This window comes from Rhinolophus hipposideros (assembly GCF_964194185.1).
Source record: "Rhinolophus hipposideros genome assembly, chromosome: 25".
Lineage (NCBI taxonomy): Eukaryota > Metazoa > Chordata > Mammalia > Chiroptera > Rhinolophidae > Rhinolophus > Rhinolophus hipposideros.
The window spans coordinates 12,878,101-12,899,084 of NC_138071.1; the positions used below are offsets into that span (position 1 = coordinate 12,878,101).

Here is a 20,984-nt window from a genome sequence, read left to right on the forward strand (position 1 = left end):
AGTTTTGTTCAGAAGAGTGCCTTTTTTGCTTGGTTTGCTTCTAAGGCTATTCAGGTCAGTTCCATTCCACACTTGTCCGTTTTTGAGTCTGGCTTTCTGGGGTCATGCTAGGTCTTCCGTTCCGTATAACCACAGCTGGGTTGGTGGGTTGTCAAAACCAGTTCCCTTTGGCTCTCAGAGCCTGGAGCAGGGATTTTCTGCCCTAAGACTCTATGTGTCCTAGCTAATCATTGATTTTCCCCCTAATTTCATCCTAGTTTATAAAGTCTAACTAGGCACATCAAGGCATTTGAATCTCCTCTTTGTTTTCAATCTGCCATGCATTCTGGGAAAGTCTCTAGCCACTGTTCAGATCCGCTGGTGACTATCCTGGAAACAAGACTTGTTAAAGAGATAAAGGACAAGATAAGAGTAAAAAGATACAAATAATCGATTTTAAGTTATTCTTAGAATTTTACATGAGTTGAAGGGAAAAGTGAGAAAATAGGGAAGACAGCAGGAGAGAGATTTGGTAAATCTATCAAGGATGTTACGCCACCTCTGATGTTTCTAATTACTGGTGCTTCTAAAACAAAATCTCCAGTCTACATGTGCTGCTTGCTTATGTGGGAAGCACCGCCTGGATGCATTTTAAGAAAAAAATGGGAAAATCATTGCTCCAGATTCCTGAGAATTCAATCACTGGAGATAAGAGCATAAAAGCCCCTGGGTAGGAAAGGTCACGTGCGACCCCTTGGAGACATTATCATACAAGCACTTAGAAGCGGCTACTATTGCTCTGTAGGATGTTTCCCAGTTTGAGGCCTGGTTGAAAAACAGTAACTTAATAAAAGATATTTGTTTATCGCCCATTGTCTTCAGCTCCATCTCACCTAGAATTTCACTCGTTTCCTTTATAAGCTTATTTTGTCAGCCTAAAAAAGCCAAGTCTGTCTCAAGCCTGAATTGTCAGGTTCCTGCCTCAAAGAGTGTGGATATTAGAGATTTTCATGTGAACTCGCAGAGAAGAAAGGCTTTGGGGGCCGTTAGCTCTTCACCATTTTCCCCACTTTTTTAGTATCTTTTGGGGTGAAAAGCCCAAATTTTTCATATGTACCATATTTCCCCGAAAATAAGACCTAGCCAGACAATCAGCTCTAATGCATCTTTTGGAGCAAAAATTAATATAAGACCCAATGTTTATGTTATGTTATGTTATGTTATGTATGTTATGTTATGTTATGTTATGTTATGTTATGTTATGTTATGTTAATTATATGAGACCCGGTCCTATATTATAGTAAAAGATGACGGGGTCTTATATTAATTTTTGTTCCAAAAGACGCATTAGAGCTGATGGTCAGGCTGGGCCTTATTTTCAGAGAAACACGACATGAGTAACAGTGGACCTACCATCCTGAAGACAACAGTTTTCCCATCTTGCTTTCTACATCCTTATTGAGTCCCGTGGTGACCTCTCCTTCCTTGCTTGTCTCTAACCCCGTTGCAAAGAAAGTCATTGCATCCTGAAGCTTCCCTGTGGCCCAGCCCCACAGCAGGACATCTCTGTATAGCTAAGGAGAAGTGAGAGGAGCCATCTGGTATGTTAGAAATCTATATTGGATCCCGGTAGCTGGGGCTCTCCATCCCAGTACTTGTGAGAAAGCCTGTCTTGTGGAGAAGGGGCAGCCAGTGTGGAAGGGAAGTGGAGGCAGTTTTCCAGCAAAAGACATTGGAGGGGCATGGGTGACAGAAGCCCAGGCTGCATGCCCCGTGTCTTGTTGGAGCCGAGGTCTCTCATAGTGAATGGCCATGGGGTGCGTTTTGTGCCCAGTTTATGAAATTCGACCACAGGGCCTTGAAATCAGTGTAAAGAAATTGTGTGGCGAGTGTGTATGTGCACACGCACGTGTGTGTGCGTGCATGTGCCTGCACATGTGTGAGATATGGACCATTGCTATAGATACTGTGACGGTTAGAAATGAATTGAGCAATTAATTATCTTTCAACCTTTCCCTTTAGCCTTGAGTAAAAGATATTGTAGAGGTATTTCTTTGTGGGCTTGCTTTATTCTGAATACGTTCCCATGTGTTGTTTGCCTTCAGGAAAATATTCTGCTTTTATACTCTCCATGGGCACCTCAGTGACTGATTAAATGTAGATGGTTTTTAAGTGGAAAATGTTAAGCTCAAATAGCTAGATAGAGATCTATAAGCCAGAGCCATTGGGAGTTATCTGTTCTCTTTTTGATGGAGAATGAAAGGGAGGTGTGTGTGTGTGTGTGTGTGTGTGTGTGTGTGTGTGTGTGTGTGAGAGAGAGAGAGGGAGAGAGAGAGAGAGAGAGAGAGAGACAGAGAGAGAGACAGAGAGAGAGACAGAGAGAATTATGCCCTATGACCACCTTTTTGAAATACTTATCCATTTAACCCAGGTTCTATTTTATTAAGTAGTATATTCCCTTTAAATTAACTGTATTGTTAGCACCAAATCATGGAAGTCACAGAATGTATGAGTGAGTGAATGTATGTGTATGTAGGGAAGGTTTTTCTTATAAGTAAAAATATTACGAATAATGGAATCTAGGTTTCTCACAATCAGAGGAGGGAGGGATGAATGTGGAAAGGCAGAAAACTAAAATGAACCCTTGTAGTGTTGGATCGGGACTGTAGATATCTGTGTGAACTCATGGTAAGTTGGTTCAGGTTTTTTAAGAAGCTGATGCCAAGATGGGACTAAACGTGCAAGAGATTAATTGGGGAAAACTCTTCTCGAGGGCTCTGGAGGGGGCTGGGAGAACCATTGGACTGCACTTCAGGCATTAGCCCTGTGGACAAGGGAGGGAGGGAAGAAAGGAAGATCGAACTGGACAAGTCTAAGCTATGGGGCAGTTCTCAGAGTTTCCGCAAAGCTGACAAGGAGTCCTTGAGCCAAAGTTGCCCATCAGAGGAGACCCAAGTCTCAGCCACAGGCCTGCCTTAGTACTTCTGCTGTGCTCAGCCACCGGCTAGGAGCAGCTGGTGGGAAGCATATCCTTGGCTGAAACAGTGATGGATTTCCGAGCACAGCGGCTAGGACTGTCACTCAATTATGCTTCCTGCAGTCAGAGATCCAAGAGGCACATTTTTATGACTGCCACACATGGTTTTCAATAGTTATAGACATAGAAATAAATGTATAGAAATCATGATGTAAATGTGGGCTACTTAGATAAATGGCTGGTTTCAGAGCTGCAGAAAACAGCACAAGCCGGGAACGTGTTGTACCAGAAAGAGGGAAGTGCTGAAAAAATAGGGGGGGACCTGTCCATAGAACACAAAAGCCAGCTTGACCAGCCTCCCACTGGGCAAAGTGGGAGCAATTTCAGCATCAAAATAAATAATGATAGTAGTGGATCATAAGCCTTTGAATAAAATGAGATTCCAGGAGTTTATACCAATCCAAATAAATAGGTGAATACCTTGAGAGTTTGAGGGCTGAAAATTATGTAGTTCAAAGTGTCTCCTCACAAAATACCTATTAATTACAAAGAGAAAAAGAGGAAGTTTACAATGGAGAAGCCTGGTAGACATACCCTGCTCAAGTGATCAAAGTGAACTTCGTTAGTCAATTTACATTGCTTCATGAGAGGCTAGGGGAACAGCACAGCATCTCTTCTGTGCTGCTCCTGCCAGAGGTGCATAGCTCGTATCTGGTCACAGTGGAACATCAGACACACCAAAAGAACCGGCCTGGACTCTTCCAACGTGTCATGGCCATGGTATTCTAAGGAAGACTGAGGAAGTGTTCCAGACTAAGGAGACGTGACAACTAAACGCAACACCCGACTATGAACTAGACCCTTTTGTTCCTACGTACGGTATTACAACAACTGACAAGATTTGAGTAGGGTTTGTGGTGGTACCCTGTTTCCCCGAAAATAAGACCTAGCCGGACAATCAGCTCTCATGCGTCTTTTGGAGCAAAAATTAATCCAAGACTCAGTATTATATTTTATATTATATCATATCATACCATATCATATCATCATATCATATTATAAAGACTGGGTCTTACAGTATAGTATGGTATAGTATAGTATAGTATAGTATAGTATAGTATAGTATAGTATAGTATATGAGACCGGGTCTTATATTAATTTTTGCTCCAAAAGACCCATTAGAGCTGATTGTCCCTGAGTCTTATTTTTGGGAAAACACGGCAGGAATGTGTCCACACTGATATCCTGGTTCCAGTCATTGTTTTTTGATTGTGTAGGAAACTGTCTCGGTTTGTAGGAAAGGCACACTAAAGTATCTGGGGGTGATGGTACAGCAGGTCGGTTACTTACTTTCATATGGTTCCAAGATGGAGGGCCTGTTCTTCATGCAGTAGATGCAACTTTTCTGTAAGTTTAGATTGTTCCAAAATTACATGCACACTGTTAAGTAATCTAGGTAATTTTAGACAATTACCTGACCTATCATTATATTGTTTGTTACTTCCAATCTTGGGGTAGAGAGACTAAAGATGGGGAAGCCTGACAAAAATGTGGTCAATTATCTACTGTAAATGAAATCTCTAGTTAAAGAATCATTTCCTCATGTATGGGCACAGAACACCTTTTTTCCATGCTGGCAGAATATTCGGACCCTGTGGTGTCAAAGGTACCTTATAGTTGGAAAGTATGAGCTTATGAAACAGCCTGCTTGCTGTGGAATCGAGTGGGAGGGAAGATTTCAGCTACCAGAGATCTTTGGAGAAGGCCTATGTGTGAGATCTGTGTTGGTTGTACTTAATACAAGGACCAGCTGATCACGTCTAATGGAAACTGTTCACTTTTAATAGAACTTAAATTTATCTTTTTACTTCAGAGAAGCAGTTCAACCCCAGCACTAATTCTCTTTGTGTTTCCAGCTGATACAGAGAGAGATGACTTCCTATTAGACTTCCAAGGCTGTTAGTTCCCTCTTTGTATGCTTATTGTGAATTATCCATTCAAGCCAGACACGTATAATTGGAATAGAATTACTGATACTCTCAAGAAAGCAGAACTTATAAATTTGTCTAAAGCAGCATAATGTCATGGCACATAATTCAATGTCCTCTTTTCTTGCTGAGCAACTGATCACCACACTAGTGTTGGTTTCTGAGCCATCTTTGGCCAGGGGGACCCTCTTCTGACCTTCATGAGCAGCCAAAGGAAATGAATGAGAGAGTCAAGTACATGGATCTTGGCTAATTCCATTTTCCCCTCTCTCCCTTTCATTCTCTTTAAATTCAAGTCTTAGACAATGGGGAGGAGAAAGACAAAAGCATACGTAGAAAGCTTTTGTCCTTCATTCTATTCCTGTCAAGCTTGGCTAATATATGCTTAGGATAATAAATAATGTTCCAATGCTGTATTTCCAAAATGATTAGGTGTTTTTCTGATAGTTCAGAGAGTATCTCAAAATTTTCAGACCGTATTAAAACAAAATTATAAAAATGTGCTGTGATTTTTACCGCATTGAAAAAGTTATGTATCCTACATAAGCTAAATGGTTTCATCCAGAAAGTGTTTGCTGTTTACTTTATGCCAAGTGTGGTGCTAGGCACGGGTACAGGACGTGACAGGTGGCCCTTGCCCTCTCAGACCTCATAATTTCCAACAGAAGATAGACAGTGAGTCAGTTTTCTCAGGAGAACACGCAGCAAGAAGAAAACCCCAGTGATGTGATTCAGATGCCTGGTTCCACGTAAATGCCCCATAATGACTGTTGTTATTATTTCACATGTTTTTAGTCTCCTCACTGCCACCAGCACAACTGTTCCTCCAGAGGAAGTCTGTAGTTAGTAGTTAGGGATAGGAAGCGAATAGATTTATGACCTACACTCTAAGGTTCCGAGAGAAAGGAGAGGAAGGTAGTGGGCAGGATGTGGAGTTGGGAGCTCGAGGCCTTACCTGGTTCCTGGACATTTGCTGACAGCAAGCAGAGGGCAGCAACTGGAAGGGCTAGGGAAGGACTGAGCCCGTGGGTCTCTGCCAGCCACGCAGGTGTGCACTACCTCTGTGACTTGATTTGTGCAGCATTAACGAGAATGGGTCATGAAACATTTGTGCTGTTTTGCCTGCGACTGTCTAGCATTTCATATAAAAGCTTGTTTGTGTGAATTTTTCCTTGCCTGCTTTGTCATTCCAGCTTTCTCCTCCAGACCCCATGTATCGACTATAAAATGTCAATGTGCAGTAATTCAAAATGCAATAACAAATGCGTCTTTGTTCTCTGGCATTTCAAATCGCTAAGGCATTTTAGCTTGTCACAGTGCAGTTGTCCCCCTGTCCTCTCTCTGGCTCCTCGGTGGGTAGAGGCTCTTTCCTGCCCTGTTGGGGGTTCATGGTGACACCCTCCGTTAAATTCTCACCATACAGCACTATCTACAGCTGCCGACTTGGGGCTGTTGGCAGCCACCACGCTGCCAAACCCAACTCAGTGATAATGACAGCGTTTGCCAGCACGCGTGTGCAGTGACTCAGGAGACAGGGTGGCCAGCAAAGCAGCCTCTTTGTAGGAGGTGGATTTTGAGAAGTGCTAATTCCGAGGCAGTTTGGAGATATTAATATCGTGCTGGCAGTAGATAAACCGGCAGCGGAGGGGGGCACATAATGAGGGGAATCAGCCACACATGCCATCCTTTCCTCCTTTCCCTACCGCACGTATTATCCTTTTACTTCTCCTTTTAAAAAAGTAAGTCCCTGGGTTTTGACAAAGAGAACCCTTAAGTAGCTTAACTCTTTCACTGCGTTAATTGATTTCAAGTTTTTTGGGTTTTTTTCCCCAAAAAAGTGTCAGAAATCCACAAAAAAACCAAAAAGCTTATATTTTATGCACTTAATAACAATTTGAGCTGCTTTGTATATAAATGACATTATTTTTATGTATAAAAATTTATGGAAATAGTCACTCAGATATATCCGACCGTCGCAGCAAAAGGGGTAAGCGCGCACGTGGACTAGTTAGTTCAGCTCCCAGTATCTCCAACCTCTGAGTTTCTAAGAACACCAGAGTGTTAAGAGTTAATTACATTTCCAAACAACACTAATCATAACATATGGTACAGTAGCCTATTGCTTAGAATAGCCCCTCCCAAAAGGGTAGCTAACCAGATGGTTTGAGGGGGGCCTTTGGTGTAATTATGACAGACACAAAGAAAGACATAAGCACCACTCTTCCCCAGTAAATCCAGTAAATTCCAGTACTTGCTACAGGTAATTTTTGAACATTTGTTTTTGCAGTTTGATTGCTTCACATCCAGGTTCCTTTCCGGGATGGGAAGGAACCACTTCCTCTGTCACCCGAGACTTGTTTCCTATGTGCTCTTCTCCCGTTAGTAAATATAGGTCACTTGTACTGGCACCCTCTTTCTTATTCTGGTGAAGAAAAGATTCAACACATTTGAGAATTGACTTCAGCAGGATTCTAAGCCGAATATTCTGTGGTCCTAAAAGCACTGTGCTCCAAAGCTGGTCATTTCACATTTGATGTTCTTGGTGCCTGCATCTTGTGCCATTTTTCCTGAAGAACTTTTAGTCCACCACAATACCCCCTCTTCCCTTCCACCCCCCTTCATTCATTGCCTTACCTCCTCCCAGCCCTATTGGGTGGGAGAGCCACGGTCAGGACTTCTGATGAGGAGAGAAACACGCCAAGTGTGACGTTAAACCCGTTTCTAACATTGCCAAACTGGAACGAGACATTTTCTAGTGATAGTATAAGCTACAAAGGAGATTTGGAGAAATTTAGGTCATGCTTTCATGTGATTTTTTATTTTTTTATTATCTGTGTGCCTGATGTTTTAGAGCAGACTTTTCTTGAGGGTAGGGGCTTGTTTATTACACTCCGTAAATAGCCTGGCTGAATGTGGGCTTCTTACAGATATTTTCTGCTAGTTTTTACATATGGATTGATATAGCATCTGATGGTACTAACCAGTAAAATGCTGAGCTGGGGAACTTTGTTATTCCACGTTTTCTTTCGATTTTTTAGCTTCGCCTCTCATTCGTCTTGACATCCTCGGCTGCTCCCCCCTCTGCCAGGACACGTTAAGACCTCCAGGTGCTAACTGTTATTATACTGTTGACTGAGCCCCGTGTGCACCTCCAGTGCTCACTGACCTATCTTCTCTGTTGCAGAAACATTGCTGAGGCCCTTGTCAGCAAGGGCCTAGCCACGGTGATCAGGTACCGGCAGGACGACGACCAGAGATCCTCTCATTACGACGAGCTGCTTGCCGCAGAGGCCAGGTGAGATGAATGATACACGGGGCACGTGGGGACCCACGGCCCCACTTTGTTCTGGCTCACTGTCCTGCATAGCCCTGAGCAGAATGTCATGGGAACTAATACGCTGAGGAAACGCGTGTCCTTTCATCCCAGTTTTCCCTCCATAAAAAGAAAAGCAGCACACTCCGAACTTGCTGTCTCACCTTGATTAAGTGCGGGCCTCTGTTTTTTAAATCTGCGTCATCGGTGTATGTTAGATAGGCTCTCCCTACGTGGACCTTATAAACTGAATCATAGATGAGGAAACTCTGTTAGACACTCTTACACTCTGTGCTGTCAGCGTCATTCCTGGGACTCACCGTGAAGCGCCTGTGTAGGCAGGACATTCGCCTCTGGTGCCTACCTCCCGATGCCTCTGCTCCCCAACCCCTCCCATTTATCACCTCTGGACCTTTTGTCATGTACTAAGGAAATGAAAACATTTATTAGGGAATGAGTTTTGCTTTCACACTTCTGACAGCTGGCAGGAGAGCATTTGAGAAGCCCTGTGACATTTTCCTTTTGTCCTTCATCCCTGTGGCTGGTTGCCCCAAGGACATGCGCACGGCTCGGCAATATTTCTTACCGGTGACATTCCTCAAGGCTCTTCCTCACAGAGACGGCTGTCACTGGGTGGTGCTGGTAGCTGAGTGATTCCTAGATTTCCCAGGAAGCAGCAAGAACTGAGCTACTATTGCTGAACTGACGTGGATAGCTCAGCAGACTGCTTGGTCCCAACCCAGATATGGCCATTGTTTTAAAGTGGTTGCAGGCGCTTGCCTCACTCAGCCATTTTTCTGCGACCGAGGACTTGTACAGTTTTAGACGTTTGGTGATTGCCAGGTTCTGCCCTATAATTAAGGGAGGAATGGGTCTGGGCACATCGTTATCTGTAGTTCAGACTTTGTCATCAAGATCACTTCTCTTGCTCTTTGGCCCAGAACGTTGCCCTGATATGTGACATTTACCTCTCACACCATGTCACGTCCTGATGGATAGCGCATGTGTAGACTGTCACACAGAATGGCAGCAGAGACATCAGTCTGTCAGGTTGCTAGAGTTTTGGGGATTCTTTCCTGTGGGCTCTCCTAATAGGCCCTGCGATCTAGGACCTAATTCTTGGACACAAAGAGTTTAAGGCACGTTAATGGCCAGTATAAAATAATATGGTAGAGAATCCCTAATTGGTGTTTCTCTTAATCCTTATTTCCTCATTTTTCTCTCCCTGCCTATGCTATCACCAAGCCAACTGGGCCAAGAGAACCCACGGTGGGAAATGTGGCCACCCATCTCTTAAATACTATTTGATAACCTAGCTCCTCTAGAAATGGACAGTGATTAGAGTACACTTAAGATGGGAAGCGGGAGGGGTCAGTGCTGAGAGTGGGGGTCACTTGAAAAATAGGTTAGACTTTCCTAGAGTAGCAGGAGCACTTAGCAATGCAAAGGAATCTAGAGTCCTATTTTCCTCCCTGTGTTCGCTCTGCTTCTAGTGAATATTTAATTCTGACTGGCAGGTAAGCATGAAAACCATTTGCATAGCTGCTGTGGAAAGTGAGGCTGCAACAAGCTCTTATTAGGCTGTTGGAAGTAGCTACTATGTTGTGCTCTAATGTTTAATGAGTATGCACAGAGTGAAAGTTTTTAAGTTTTAGGGTTTGAGAAGAAAACAGCCTCTGTAGTCTAGTACTGGTTTTGAGCTGAAGGAATGGAACAAGATACTCACCTGCTAAAGCAGTGAACTGCCTGCAGATAATTGTGTTGAGCCATTGTTTTCAGACGGATGGTGGGAAAACTGGTTTGGGGTCATTGCACTGTTACAGGTTGAGTAAAAAGAGAGAAATTGACTACTTACTTCCCCAGGCCTGGGAGACATGGCCATAAGGCATACAGACTTCATAAAGATTTAGGAGAGATGGCCAGCAGGCAATGTGAGTGCGTTTTCCTTCAACGGGCCCCAGGACAGTGGCCCAGTGCCATCTTCTAGAAGCTAACCCCCAGCGAAAGGAATTAAGCTCTGAGACAGCCCGGAACACCTGCTGGATAGGAGTGGTGGTTTTGTAGTCATGAAAAAATATTTCCAGTGCTAAATGTACCCCCCCTTCTTGTACCCCGACCTCCCCTGGAGACCACCTATGTTGTGACACTGCTTTATTTTGGTTTGCCTTCAGCTCAGAGTGCTCCTCGAGTTACTTAGCATTCTTCCTCGCTGCGGTCACGGTACAGCATGTCAAGGCTCCTTTCACATGCTTCTGCTGCCCCGTATCTTGCCATCCTGTGGACTATTACCAGAGTTTAGCGTTGTTTTCCCCTAGATGGGTGAGCGATATTTTTTCCCGTTGAACTCGGCCTTGTAATTCTCTGCCCCCGCCGATGGGCCTCCTCTACCTCCCAGCGTAGTGTCCTCTGCTGATCTCATTAGAAGTTGTTTACTCTTCCTGGGCCCTGAACAGAGCCCCTGGACAAGATGGCTTTGGTGTTGACCCCAAGTCTCTCACTGCATGGACTGTCACTTGCTGTCTTTTGTTTATCATTCTTCAGCCAATTTTTAATCTTCAGTGATTGCATACTGAACCGAGCCAATTTGAATTAACTTCCCAAGTAAAATTTCTTGAGTTACTGTGTCTAATGCTTTAGCAAAGGCCAAATTAACAACATCTGCTGTGTTCATCTCAGTCATTCGTCCTGGAGCTCGTTTGGTATAAATAATAAGTGGTTGAAGATAACATTACAAGGCCAGCGGTCTCTCTAGTCCCTACCCCTACCCCCACGCCCACCCCAGGATGTGGATTCCAACAGATTTCTTGGTTCCTGACCCTTGGATACCTGTTTTCCTCTCTGGTTGTCACTCGTGATATGGGCAGTGGTGCACGTGCTCCCCCATTGACTTCGCTTTCCAGAGCACTGCTTGGCCATTAATCCTTTTAGGGCAACAGTGCAAGCTTTGGGGAAAGGGCAGCCTGTTAACTCGTCTGACATCTCGGGTTAAAGGAGCTGCCTGCCCTCTGATGAGCTTTCTCAGGGCTCTGCAGCTGCTGCTTCTTCTGCAAGGGGGGTATGATCTGCCAGCCTCTCTCTGATCATCTGATGGGAGCTCAGCGAGTGGTACGTTCTGCGCCCATTGGAAGACCAGGTGAGACGGAAGAGGAAGAAGCATACCAATGGGCAGCTCGCCTGCTGCTTTCAGGCACATCCACCTGCCTGCCAGGAACAAGCGTGAACCACCTCAGCGGTCTCAACTTGCTGTCCCTTCCAGGCTCCTTCATGGAGATGCCTGTCAGAGTTTGGGAAACCCCCGTTATGCCGCACATACATAGCACAGCCAGAGGAAGCCACATCGCTCTTGTTTAAAGCAGAAATAAACCCCCGATTCCCAACACGCAGACTTTCCTTTCTCGTTCAGTCGTCTATCATCAGCTGCCTCCTCCCTTATTACCTTGTGTCCTGGCAAGATAAAGTTGGCGTTGCTGTGTGGACACTCAGGCCTTGTTTCTCTCCTGGGCTCCACTGCACAGCCCTTGATTTCTGTCCAGGGTTCTGAAAGCTCCAGAGTGTGTCCTTCGTATTTTTAGTAAAAAGAACTTAGGAGCAGCTGGTCCACACTTCTTGGTGACACTCCTGAACTTGGTTCTCTTTTTTAGAGACATCATATGGGCTCTTTTGGGAGTGTGACACATCATTTCTGCACCATCCTCATTTTTCTTTCTCCATATTGACTTTCCAACATTTCCAGTTCTCGTTTAACTTCAGTATTTCTCAGTCAGCTGGCCTGCTGCATTCCTCGTCTTGACAAGAGGCCTAAACTTAAGGTGAGATTTTTAACTCCTTCACAGAATCTCTCTTTCCTTCTGGGGGATTTCCAAGATACCGATTCATTATTGGAACCCTTCTTATTTTCTAAGGTGTTACCAAATCTCTCATAGGAGGTCCGACAGTTACATTCACAAACTTCCCACCTTGGGCTTCCATGGGCAGCACTGTACAAACCGCTCGGTAAGGTTTGATAACCTTGGTATATCCATGTCTTACAGCTGTGTTTGTGTTGACGTGTGGCGGTGTCTCCTGAATGGTGTTCATATTGTTGCGTGTTTTTGTGTGCCATCGTGAGAATGTTTGAGCTTGAATTAAAGCAACAAACAAACATTAAGTTTCTTGTTAAACTTGGCAAGAGTGAAAGTGAAATCAGGGACATGTTAGTCCAAGTTTATGGTAGTAATGCCATGAAGAAAATGGCAGTGTACAAGTGCATTAAATGTCTTTCTGAGGGGAGAGAACACGTCACTGAAGAGAGGACAGGGCAGCCAGCAACAAGCAGAACTGACAAAAACATTGCAAAAATTCCTCAAATTGTGCGTCAAAATCGTTAGCTGTGAAAAGCATAGCAGACCAAGTAAACATTGATAGAGAAATAGTTAGGAAAATCTTAACTGAAAATCTTGGCATCAGAAAGGTTCTGTGCAAAAATGGTCCCAAAGGAGCTCACTGATGAACAAAAGCAAAGGGAGTTTTTAGCCAGTAAACAAATAACTGTATTGGAACACCCTCCCTACTCCCCTGATCTGGCACCTAGTGACTTCTTTCTTTACCCGAAGGTAAGGGAAATATTGAAAGGAAGGCATTTTGATGACCTTTGGGACATCAAGGGTGATACAACGACAGCTCTGATAGCCATTCCAGAAAAAGAGTTCCAAAATTGCCTTGAAGGGTGGACTAGGCGCTGGCGTCAGTTTATAGCTTCCCGAGGGGAGTACTTCGAAGGTGACCATAGTGATATTAAGCAACGAGATATGTAGCACTTTCTCTTGGATGAGTTCGCGAACTTAATTGTCATACCTCGTATGCTATCTCCTGTATATTTGGTGTAACACATCCAGTTTGACTCTAAACAGGCTAGCATGTGAATATCCTTAGCATTGCAGAGGTCTTTCGAGTAGGCTTTTGTTGAGCTTCTTATGGATATTGAAGACGAGCTGGCGATGCCGGGAATCAGATCAAAGCCTGGCTGTGTGCCTCGTGTTCCTTGGCCACCCGTATCTGAAGGACGTTATCTGTGTGCATTTTTCTAAAGCCACCAATAACTTTCTTTAAAAATGCAATATTTTAAGGTTTCCTAGAAACAGTCAGACTCTGTGGCCCGTGGCAGGAAAACACATAAGTTACGTTAGTTCAGAAGTTGGGGCTTTATTCCTTTAAGGCACCTCTTAATTTAAAAATTTTGTGACATTAAGATAGGATATATCCAGTCAGAAAAGAAAGTGATGCCCCAGATTGACTGGGAAAGCAATTGTATTGAACAGTCTAGTGTCTGAGCAGATTTAAATGAATTTAGATTCATTCTGGACATACATAATGAGGTTAGGGTTATCTTGGGAGAAAAGAAAAGGACAGGCTCGCTCCCATCTTTTCATGTGTATTCTATTTCTTGCCCAGCCCACTGCAGATTAAGAAACCTGGTGTTGTCCCCCATCTTTGAGAACCAAGCATGAGCCTGCCCCGTTCCAGCTCTGCCTCGCCTCCTTCTCTCCCCAGTTCCGGTGGGATGTCAGTTTTCTGATTGAGCAAAACATCCCCTTTCTTTAAAAACAAAAGCACCAACTAGGGCTCCTGCCTCGCTGCTTTTTTCATCTCCAATCTCCAGACCCCGTCTGTCCACACCAGTCCTTGATTAAAACCCTTCCAAAGGTGACTTGTTTTCCACTCTGTGTGTCTGACGGTGCCCTCCCTGTTGTAGACAGCTCTCTGCCTGAACGTCTAGGAAATAGGTGCTGGCATTTCCATCACAGACTTTGAGCAAAAGACTATAAACCTGTTGGTAACTCTTTCCTGGCCAATATCATTATCATTAAGAGGGAAATTGTTTTAAGTAAGACTCTCTCTTGGTGATGCAATTTCCGAGGCTGCAGTCAGCAATGACTCGTAAATACATGTTGCCTTTGCACTGAGGTGCTCTCAGTCTTACTGGGAAAAGGGGTGACCTTGGCCTCCCATTCTTCAGCCACAGCCCCTCCCCTTTTTTTCTGATTTATAGACATTCGTCCCACAAAATTTCGATAAAGGAAAAAAAAATAAGTTGTGCTTTAAAAAGCACAAAACCTTTTTTATAGTGTCCTCCCTCTCTGTATTTTTAATTGAACTGGCATTTACAGTACTGATCATGAATGAAATGTGAAGACTTACTCACCAGCACTTTCCATTGCTAAGTTAAAACCTCTGACTTCAGGATTCTTAAGTGGCAGAGCTCAGTGGTGTCACACCGTTCTGATTTGTTAAGTATCTTAAGAAAAAGCAAGTTTCATCTCCATACCAATTCAGTGAAAAAAATCGGTATTGAATTTGAGTGTGTGTTTTGAAATTTTAAAACTAATATATCCTATCACAGTGTATAGATGACATGAGTTAACCAGCTCTCTAAGAAAACAAATCAGTCCTCTACTGGGACCAGTTTTTCAGAGCTAGTTTATCTTGCATGTAATGGCTTTGTATTCATGTCTTCTTTTGATTCTCATTTTCTGGAGTCTATCCTGGGGCCTGGGCACTGGGGATAATAGTGGGGAGGAGAAAAGGTAATGTATGCAGCCTCACAAAGCATGCCGTCTTGCAGGGACAGACATTAAATAACTTTAATAAGTAGTGCCTCTAGATATTGCTATTTTCCCTCTTTTCTTACCTGTTTTCTTAGCCCCTCCCCTTGTCTCCTTCTGCATTATTAACACTGCCTGCCTTACATCTGTTTTATCCCGTCTGTCTGTTGAATTTTCCCATGAGACCATCTCCCTGAAATTCATCTCCTCTATTCAGCCTCTGTTCTTATCTTCTCAGTAGTTTAATGACACACAGCTTTAAAGAAACCAAGATTTCTCACTGTCAATCTAATGACCCCAACAATTGAAATTTCTTTTTGTATAAAACTAGATCCTACTGAATATTGTTAAAAACAGAGCTTTGATTAGAAGTTTTTCTCCTCTCTGTTGAATCGTAGATTCCTGTACCACCAGGGTACAGGTGGGTTTTCAGTCCTCGCTTCATAGAAAGCTGGAGTCAGGTGAGTTATCTGCTGCCCTCTTTACTCCTGCCCATACAGGTTGGAAGCCAGCTAGAGGAAGGAGCCCGTTCCTTCTCAATATCCCAATGGCTTCCTTTCTCCTTTAACCGTGAAAGTATAGCCCATTACATTCTTGGCTTGAAGCTAAATGTCACAGTCAAAAGGTTGCCAATGGGATACAGAATGTGTTGGGGGGGGTGGGCTGTCACTGTTGGGGAGAAGGGTGCAACAGCTATTGCAAGTGGATATGTGATAACAGGAAAATGCATTAGAATAGCTGGTGTGGGGAAGTGATTTGACGATACAGCTGAATGTGGGGAAATTTAGCTTTTCCCTTTCTTCAGAAAACATGATGCACTCAACATCCAAATAGCAGTAATCAATCTGCATTTGAGGCAGCACAAATGGCCACTTCTGGAGAGCTGTGTAATGTTTCCATTTCCAAGTAGTTTTCTCCTTCAGGATATTAAGAGGATCTGTTCACTCTTCATCCTACCCTTCTCTTCCCTCCCTACCCCCAGTTCCTTCTGAGAGTACTCAAGCTGTGAGACTAAGCTTGATGACTAGTGTGAGGGGTTTCGGTCAATTTGGAACCCACTGGGTTTTTCTTCTGTGTTGTATACAAAGCTCTGGGTGGTTCTGCCAGGTTATGGTCACATAATGAACTCGTAGTAAGAAATCGACCTCTTGCCCAGTCTGTTTCTATGGTCATTCATTCATCTGCACTGGTTATATTCCTTCAGAGGAAGTTGTTCTAGAGTAACCTTCGTAGATAATTGGGTTTGTTAGTTACACCCCCGTCCCCAGTTTAGCTACAACCATTTACCTGTCTGGAGCATTCTCTGCCGTCTCACTGTCTTTCGTCTAACTGGCACGTGCTCCATTCAGACAACTCCTAAATATCGGAGGTTTCCATCTGTATTTTGAAATGCATTTGAAGATGATCATACCGGGAATATAATTTCAGTCTAAAATAATCTGTAACAGTAAGTGATAACACTTGGCCCGTGACCCTGAGTGTCTTATAACTTGACTCTGTAAGCCGGTCGTTCTGAAAATGTGATCCTCAGACCAGCCACATTATTGTCACGTGGGAAGTTGTTAGAAATGTGACTTCTTAGGTCTCCCCAAACCTCCCCGCACCCCGTACCTATTGAATCAGAAACTCTGAAGTTGAGTCCCAGTAATCTCTCTTCACACGTCCTTCAGGTAACCCTGTGAACACTGAAATTTCAGAACCAATGCCCTAAACAATTCCTGGTCACTGTGAACCACATCAAAATATGTGTCCTTTTATGGCAGGTTAATAATCTATTGCAATTGGAATGATAGTCATGGTTCTAGGTAGAGAAGTAGGGAGGGGGTGGACTGGCCCGGGATGATCTGCCTGGCAGCACGTTCTCGTGGTCACAGCCGTCCTTGTTCCTCTCCGAGCCAGTTGGACAGCTCCTTATTCCCTTTGACTCTTGTCTCCATCCCCTTCCTCATACTCTGCATTCACAGCTCGTTGATTCAAATCCTTCTGAGTAGCCTTCACCAGCTCTTGGCTAATTTAATGTGAAATCATCTTGAGGGTTGCTGTGCTTGCTTGAGTTGGTTCGTCTGCAATGTGAAGTGGGTCAGAGGGCTCGGTCTCCCTCCTACTTTTGCTCTGAGCCTTGGAAATCTCTCAGGAGGACTATAGGTTCAAATAATTAATCACTGATACATCCACACACAGAATTTTATAGCTACTGGTGAGGGGGAAATCCACTTCATAGCTTTCTTTCATTTGCAGGATTTTTTGCATCTACTTTTCTTGTAAACTCCCTCATGCATTTCTGTTTTATCGTAAGCTGCCCCTAACTCCCTACTCTAGCTGGGGGCCCAGAAGTTGAGATGGATTACTTCCCATTCCTTTTGCCTCTGCGTCAAGTTCAAAGAGCCAAATCTCTAGTGGATGGCAATGAATCTTTTCCAGCAGGTCCCAGTAAATGTAGCTCACATTGGAAAAACCATTTTCCAAATAGTAAGTCTGCTGCTTTTCACTCAGTCAGGACACGGTAAAATTTCCTCGGATTTGGTCCTATTACAGTAACAAATACGTTATCAGGTGTTTGAGGATAAAAAAAAACCACATAGGATCTAGTGGGGATTTGGATAAGCAAGTAAATAATTGCAAATACAGTTGTAAGAGTGGAGATGGAAGTGGGTGTGTGGAATGCGTGGTGAGGGAGCACCTAAACCAAAGGGTTATCCACACGCAGAATCCGTGAGGTGAGGCGTGTTGTCTGTCTGGAAATGGAAAACAATAGAGCTGTATTGCCCTATGACACAGCAGTTACACATCCATGAATTTATCCTAAGGAATAATTAGCAAGGCAGCCAACAGTTATTCCTCATGGCATTGTTTATCATACTAGAAGTATTATATTCACTAAGTATCAAGCAAGAGGCAATTGATTAAATTATGGAACTTGCGTCCATATGATGGATTTATGTGCAGCTATTAAAAATGCTATAAAACATTTAACATAAGGAAATGTTCATTTATTATTTCTGGGGGTGGGGCAAGAGACTGCAAAACTTTTCCCACAATTTTGTTAAAGTGTAAGTGGGCGGGTGTGTGTATATAAAGTACTTTGAAGTTAATGTTAATGATGCTTTTATCTTGGAATAGAATTATGGCTCATTGTTACACCAAATCTTTTCCTGATGTCCATTTATCACCTTGTGATCAAGACACGACAAAATGACGAAACCACTGTCGTTGAGGCGCTTTGGGGCTGTCACGGCATCTAGTCTCACCTTTCTGCAGCTTTGTCCTCTCCAGAAGCCGTTAGCCCGAGACTGACCATTTCTATGCAGCTCCAACAGCCCTTTGGGACAGTGGAGTTGGTTGCTTGTGTCAGTCTAGCACTGGGGTGCCTCTTCTGTGGTGGTTTTCTGCCACAGAGCTCACGGTTTTTCCTCCCCTCTCTTACCTACGCACTGCAGAGCTGTTGTCATACCTGGCACAATAGCATGTGTCTTCGTCTCTGCTTATATTAATTTTGGATGAAATGATGGCCTAGAGTTCTTTATCTGCTTCACTGCCTCATAATACTACCTACTGAGTCATTAGTCCGCCCACCTCCCCTTGACCATAGGTTTCAATTTCCTCATTTGCAGTCTGTGTACACCCCATATCTTTTCTCTTTCTTATCAGTAATTTGGATTTCATTGAAAATGCGGCCTCATCATCGTAGCGGGCCCCCCACCGACCATTCTGCACCTGTGCTGCTCTGTATCTTATTTTCTGAGTGTCGGGACCCTGTCGCTTCCTCCAGCTGCCGAGGAGCCAGTAGGGAGGCCGGAGGAGTTGTTTCTTGCCGCTGTGTTTCCTTGATACCTGTGTTGCGTTCATGCTGAATCGCTGTTTTCATCAGGGTGACCTGAAATACAGAGGCGCGTTAGAAGTTCAGCCGGTTATTCACTCTTTGTTCTGCTTTTTAGCCTTTTCTGTGGAATTAGTTTCCTTTCTCTGTAGTTATTTATCCTGTACTGTCCAGTAGGAGTTTCACACACTCCAGACACTTGCTTCCGCTTTCTTGTCAGTAGTGGTCAGAGCTTCGCTCCTACTCGCTGTGTTCAGATTGTCGCCCGTTGTCTCTAGTTCTGGGCGACGTGCCGGAGGGTAGGCAGTGGGGGGACGTGACGCTTCCGCTCTGGAAGCACTTGGGCTCTGGTCAGAGGCCAGGCTTTCAGCGGTCCTGCCCTGGTCCGTGCCGAGCCGTAAAACCAATATGCCTGAGAGCTGGAGCGTAGAGGGTGAAAGTGCAGCCAGGGGAGCCCCCAGGCGCACTCCACCCAACCGTCTCCTGGGCGTTGTCTGTCCCGGTCTCCAATGTGAAATGTTTTCAGTGTTCTGCATTAGTCAGTCACCAGTCATTTGTTCAGCTTTACTAGGCACACAATAATTGAACTAGATGGCCCTCAGTTTATATAACTGTGTGAACATAGCTCTGTGTTTAATACGATAGCAAATATTAAGGACAGAATCCTAACCCTCAAAGGGCCTGAATTCTAGCTATAGAAATAAAGATGAACACATGATGTACTTTGCAAGTAATATATTGCAGTTTATAATTACATGCTGAACTGAGCCTGACCCCCCCATGTACATATTTACATAATTCCACCACCATTTCAGACTCATTTGTAGGCACTCCCAGCGTACACACTGCAGCGTACCTAGGACTCCAGGTGAAGAATTCCTGGTGTGATTACTGTTTTCTGATTGCGGTGAGGTTGTTGCTACGGATAAGTTATAACTCTCTTCATTATATAGTTGGGACCTGGAAGGGCACGCATAGTGAATAACTTGCATGTAGAGACGTGGAGAAAATGGGCCTAATCGGATTAGAAGGAGTAGCATGGAAATCGTGTGAAGATACACCCTGGGGCTACATGGTAGAGGCCCAAGAAAGCCAAGCGTTATGATTTCCACTTGATATCACAGGCTGCTGGTCTTTGTTTGGGGAATAAGTAGGGGAGTAAAATGATGAAATAGATATGTATGGAGAAGTCGTGCTGTGGCGGTATCGTGTATTGAATCAGAGTGGTGTGCAGTACCAAAGGGATTGAGTGAATCTAGTTAAAATATTCCTGGTGTTATCCTGGAGTCAATTGGTGAGGGTATGGCCCAGTAGGGTTACAAAAGGGCCAGGTGAGTACAGTTGAGAAAGAAGAAAGTATTGGATGAAGGCAGTGAAGCAGAAGCAGAGTTAAGGGACATTGGGGTTCCTAGTGACCAAGAAAGCATCGTTTACGGGAAGTTAGGGATTCAGGAGTTCCTGATACCTCTCAGCTCTGCAGCCTCTCTCACCACATTGTTTCCCTGTTTACTCTCTATTGTGTGCCGTTTCTGCTTTCCATCACTTAGTTTTCTTTAAATCTCTTGTACGTATGAAAGTTGTTCTTTTTGTGAAACTGTTGAAAGCTCCTATTCCCCAGAAAATTCACTTATAGTACAATTCTCCCATTTCAGGGTAGTTCATACATACTCCCAGCATCTTAAAGTGTGAAGCTCACTCACGCCCCCAGGTTAAGAATTCCTGATGTGACAGCTAGTTCACGGTTGGGATTAGGTGGGATCTAACCATAGATCCTTAGACTTTCTTTGTAATCTCACGAAAATATCTGTTCAGAATAACAATCTACCATCATTGAACTGAAGTTAAGATTTTGGCCTGTTTGTTGGCACAAGGTGAACTGTTAGATATCAGTGGTGCCTTGGAGAGGGTTGGTCCGTAGATGTTTCGGAGTAAGGGACCCCCAAAACCTAAGAGCAACCTCTATTTTATGGCATAAAGAGTGCTGAGATTCTAGTCCTGTTCTGCTGAGGCCGCTGAGGTAATCTTTCTTTAACAGTTGATGGTTCTTTCATCTTGTGGGGAGACGGTAGCATCTCGTGTGAGAATTTCAAATTTTGCTGTTTAAAGAAAGAACTGTTTTTTTCAGTGATTGGAAAGGGACTCTGTCCCACACTGTAGCTTCTAGAAGCTTCTAGAAGCAACCTAGAAATCTGAGTTTTCATCCCTCTTCTGACTGTTACCCCTTTGTATGTATGTGGATGTATGTATACCCGCTTGTCCTGGCCGGTGCTGATTTCTGTCCATTGTGACACCGCTGGTCTATGCCATCTTTGTACTGCTGCTGCTTGGA

General features: G+C 44.0%; 1 protein-coding gene across 1 annotated transcript in view; it reads left to right on the forward strand.

The window, feature by feature from the left end:
• Nucleotides 1–20,984, forward strand: part of SND1 (staphylococcal nuclease and tudor domain containing 1) — a 412,208-nt gene that overhangs the window by 222,873 nt on the left and 168,351 nt on the right. The window contains exon 13 of the mRNA XM_081038319.1: nt 8,129–8,239. Within this exon, the coding sequence (XP_080894445.1) occupies nt 8,129–8,239 (111 nt within the window). The remainder of the gene's footprint in view (nt 1–8,128; nt 8,240–20,984) is intronic.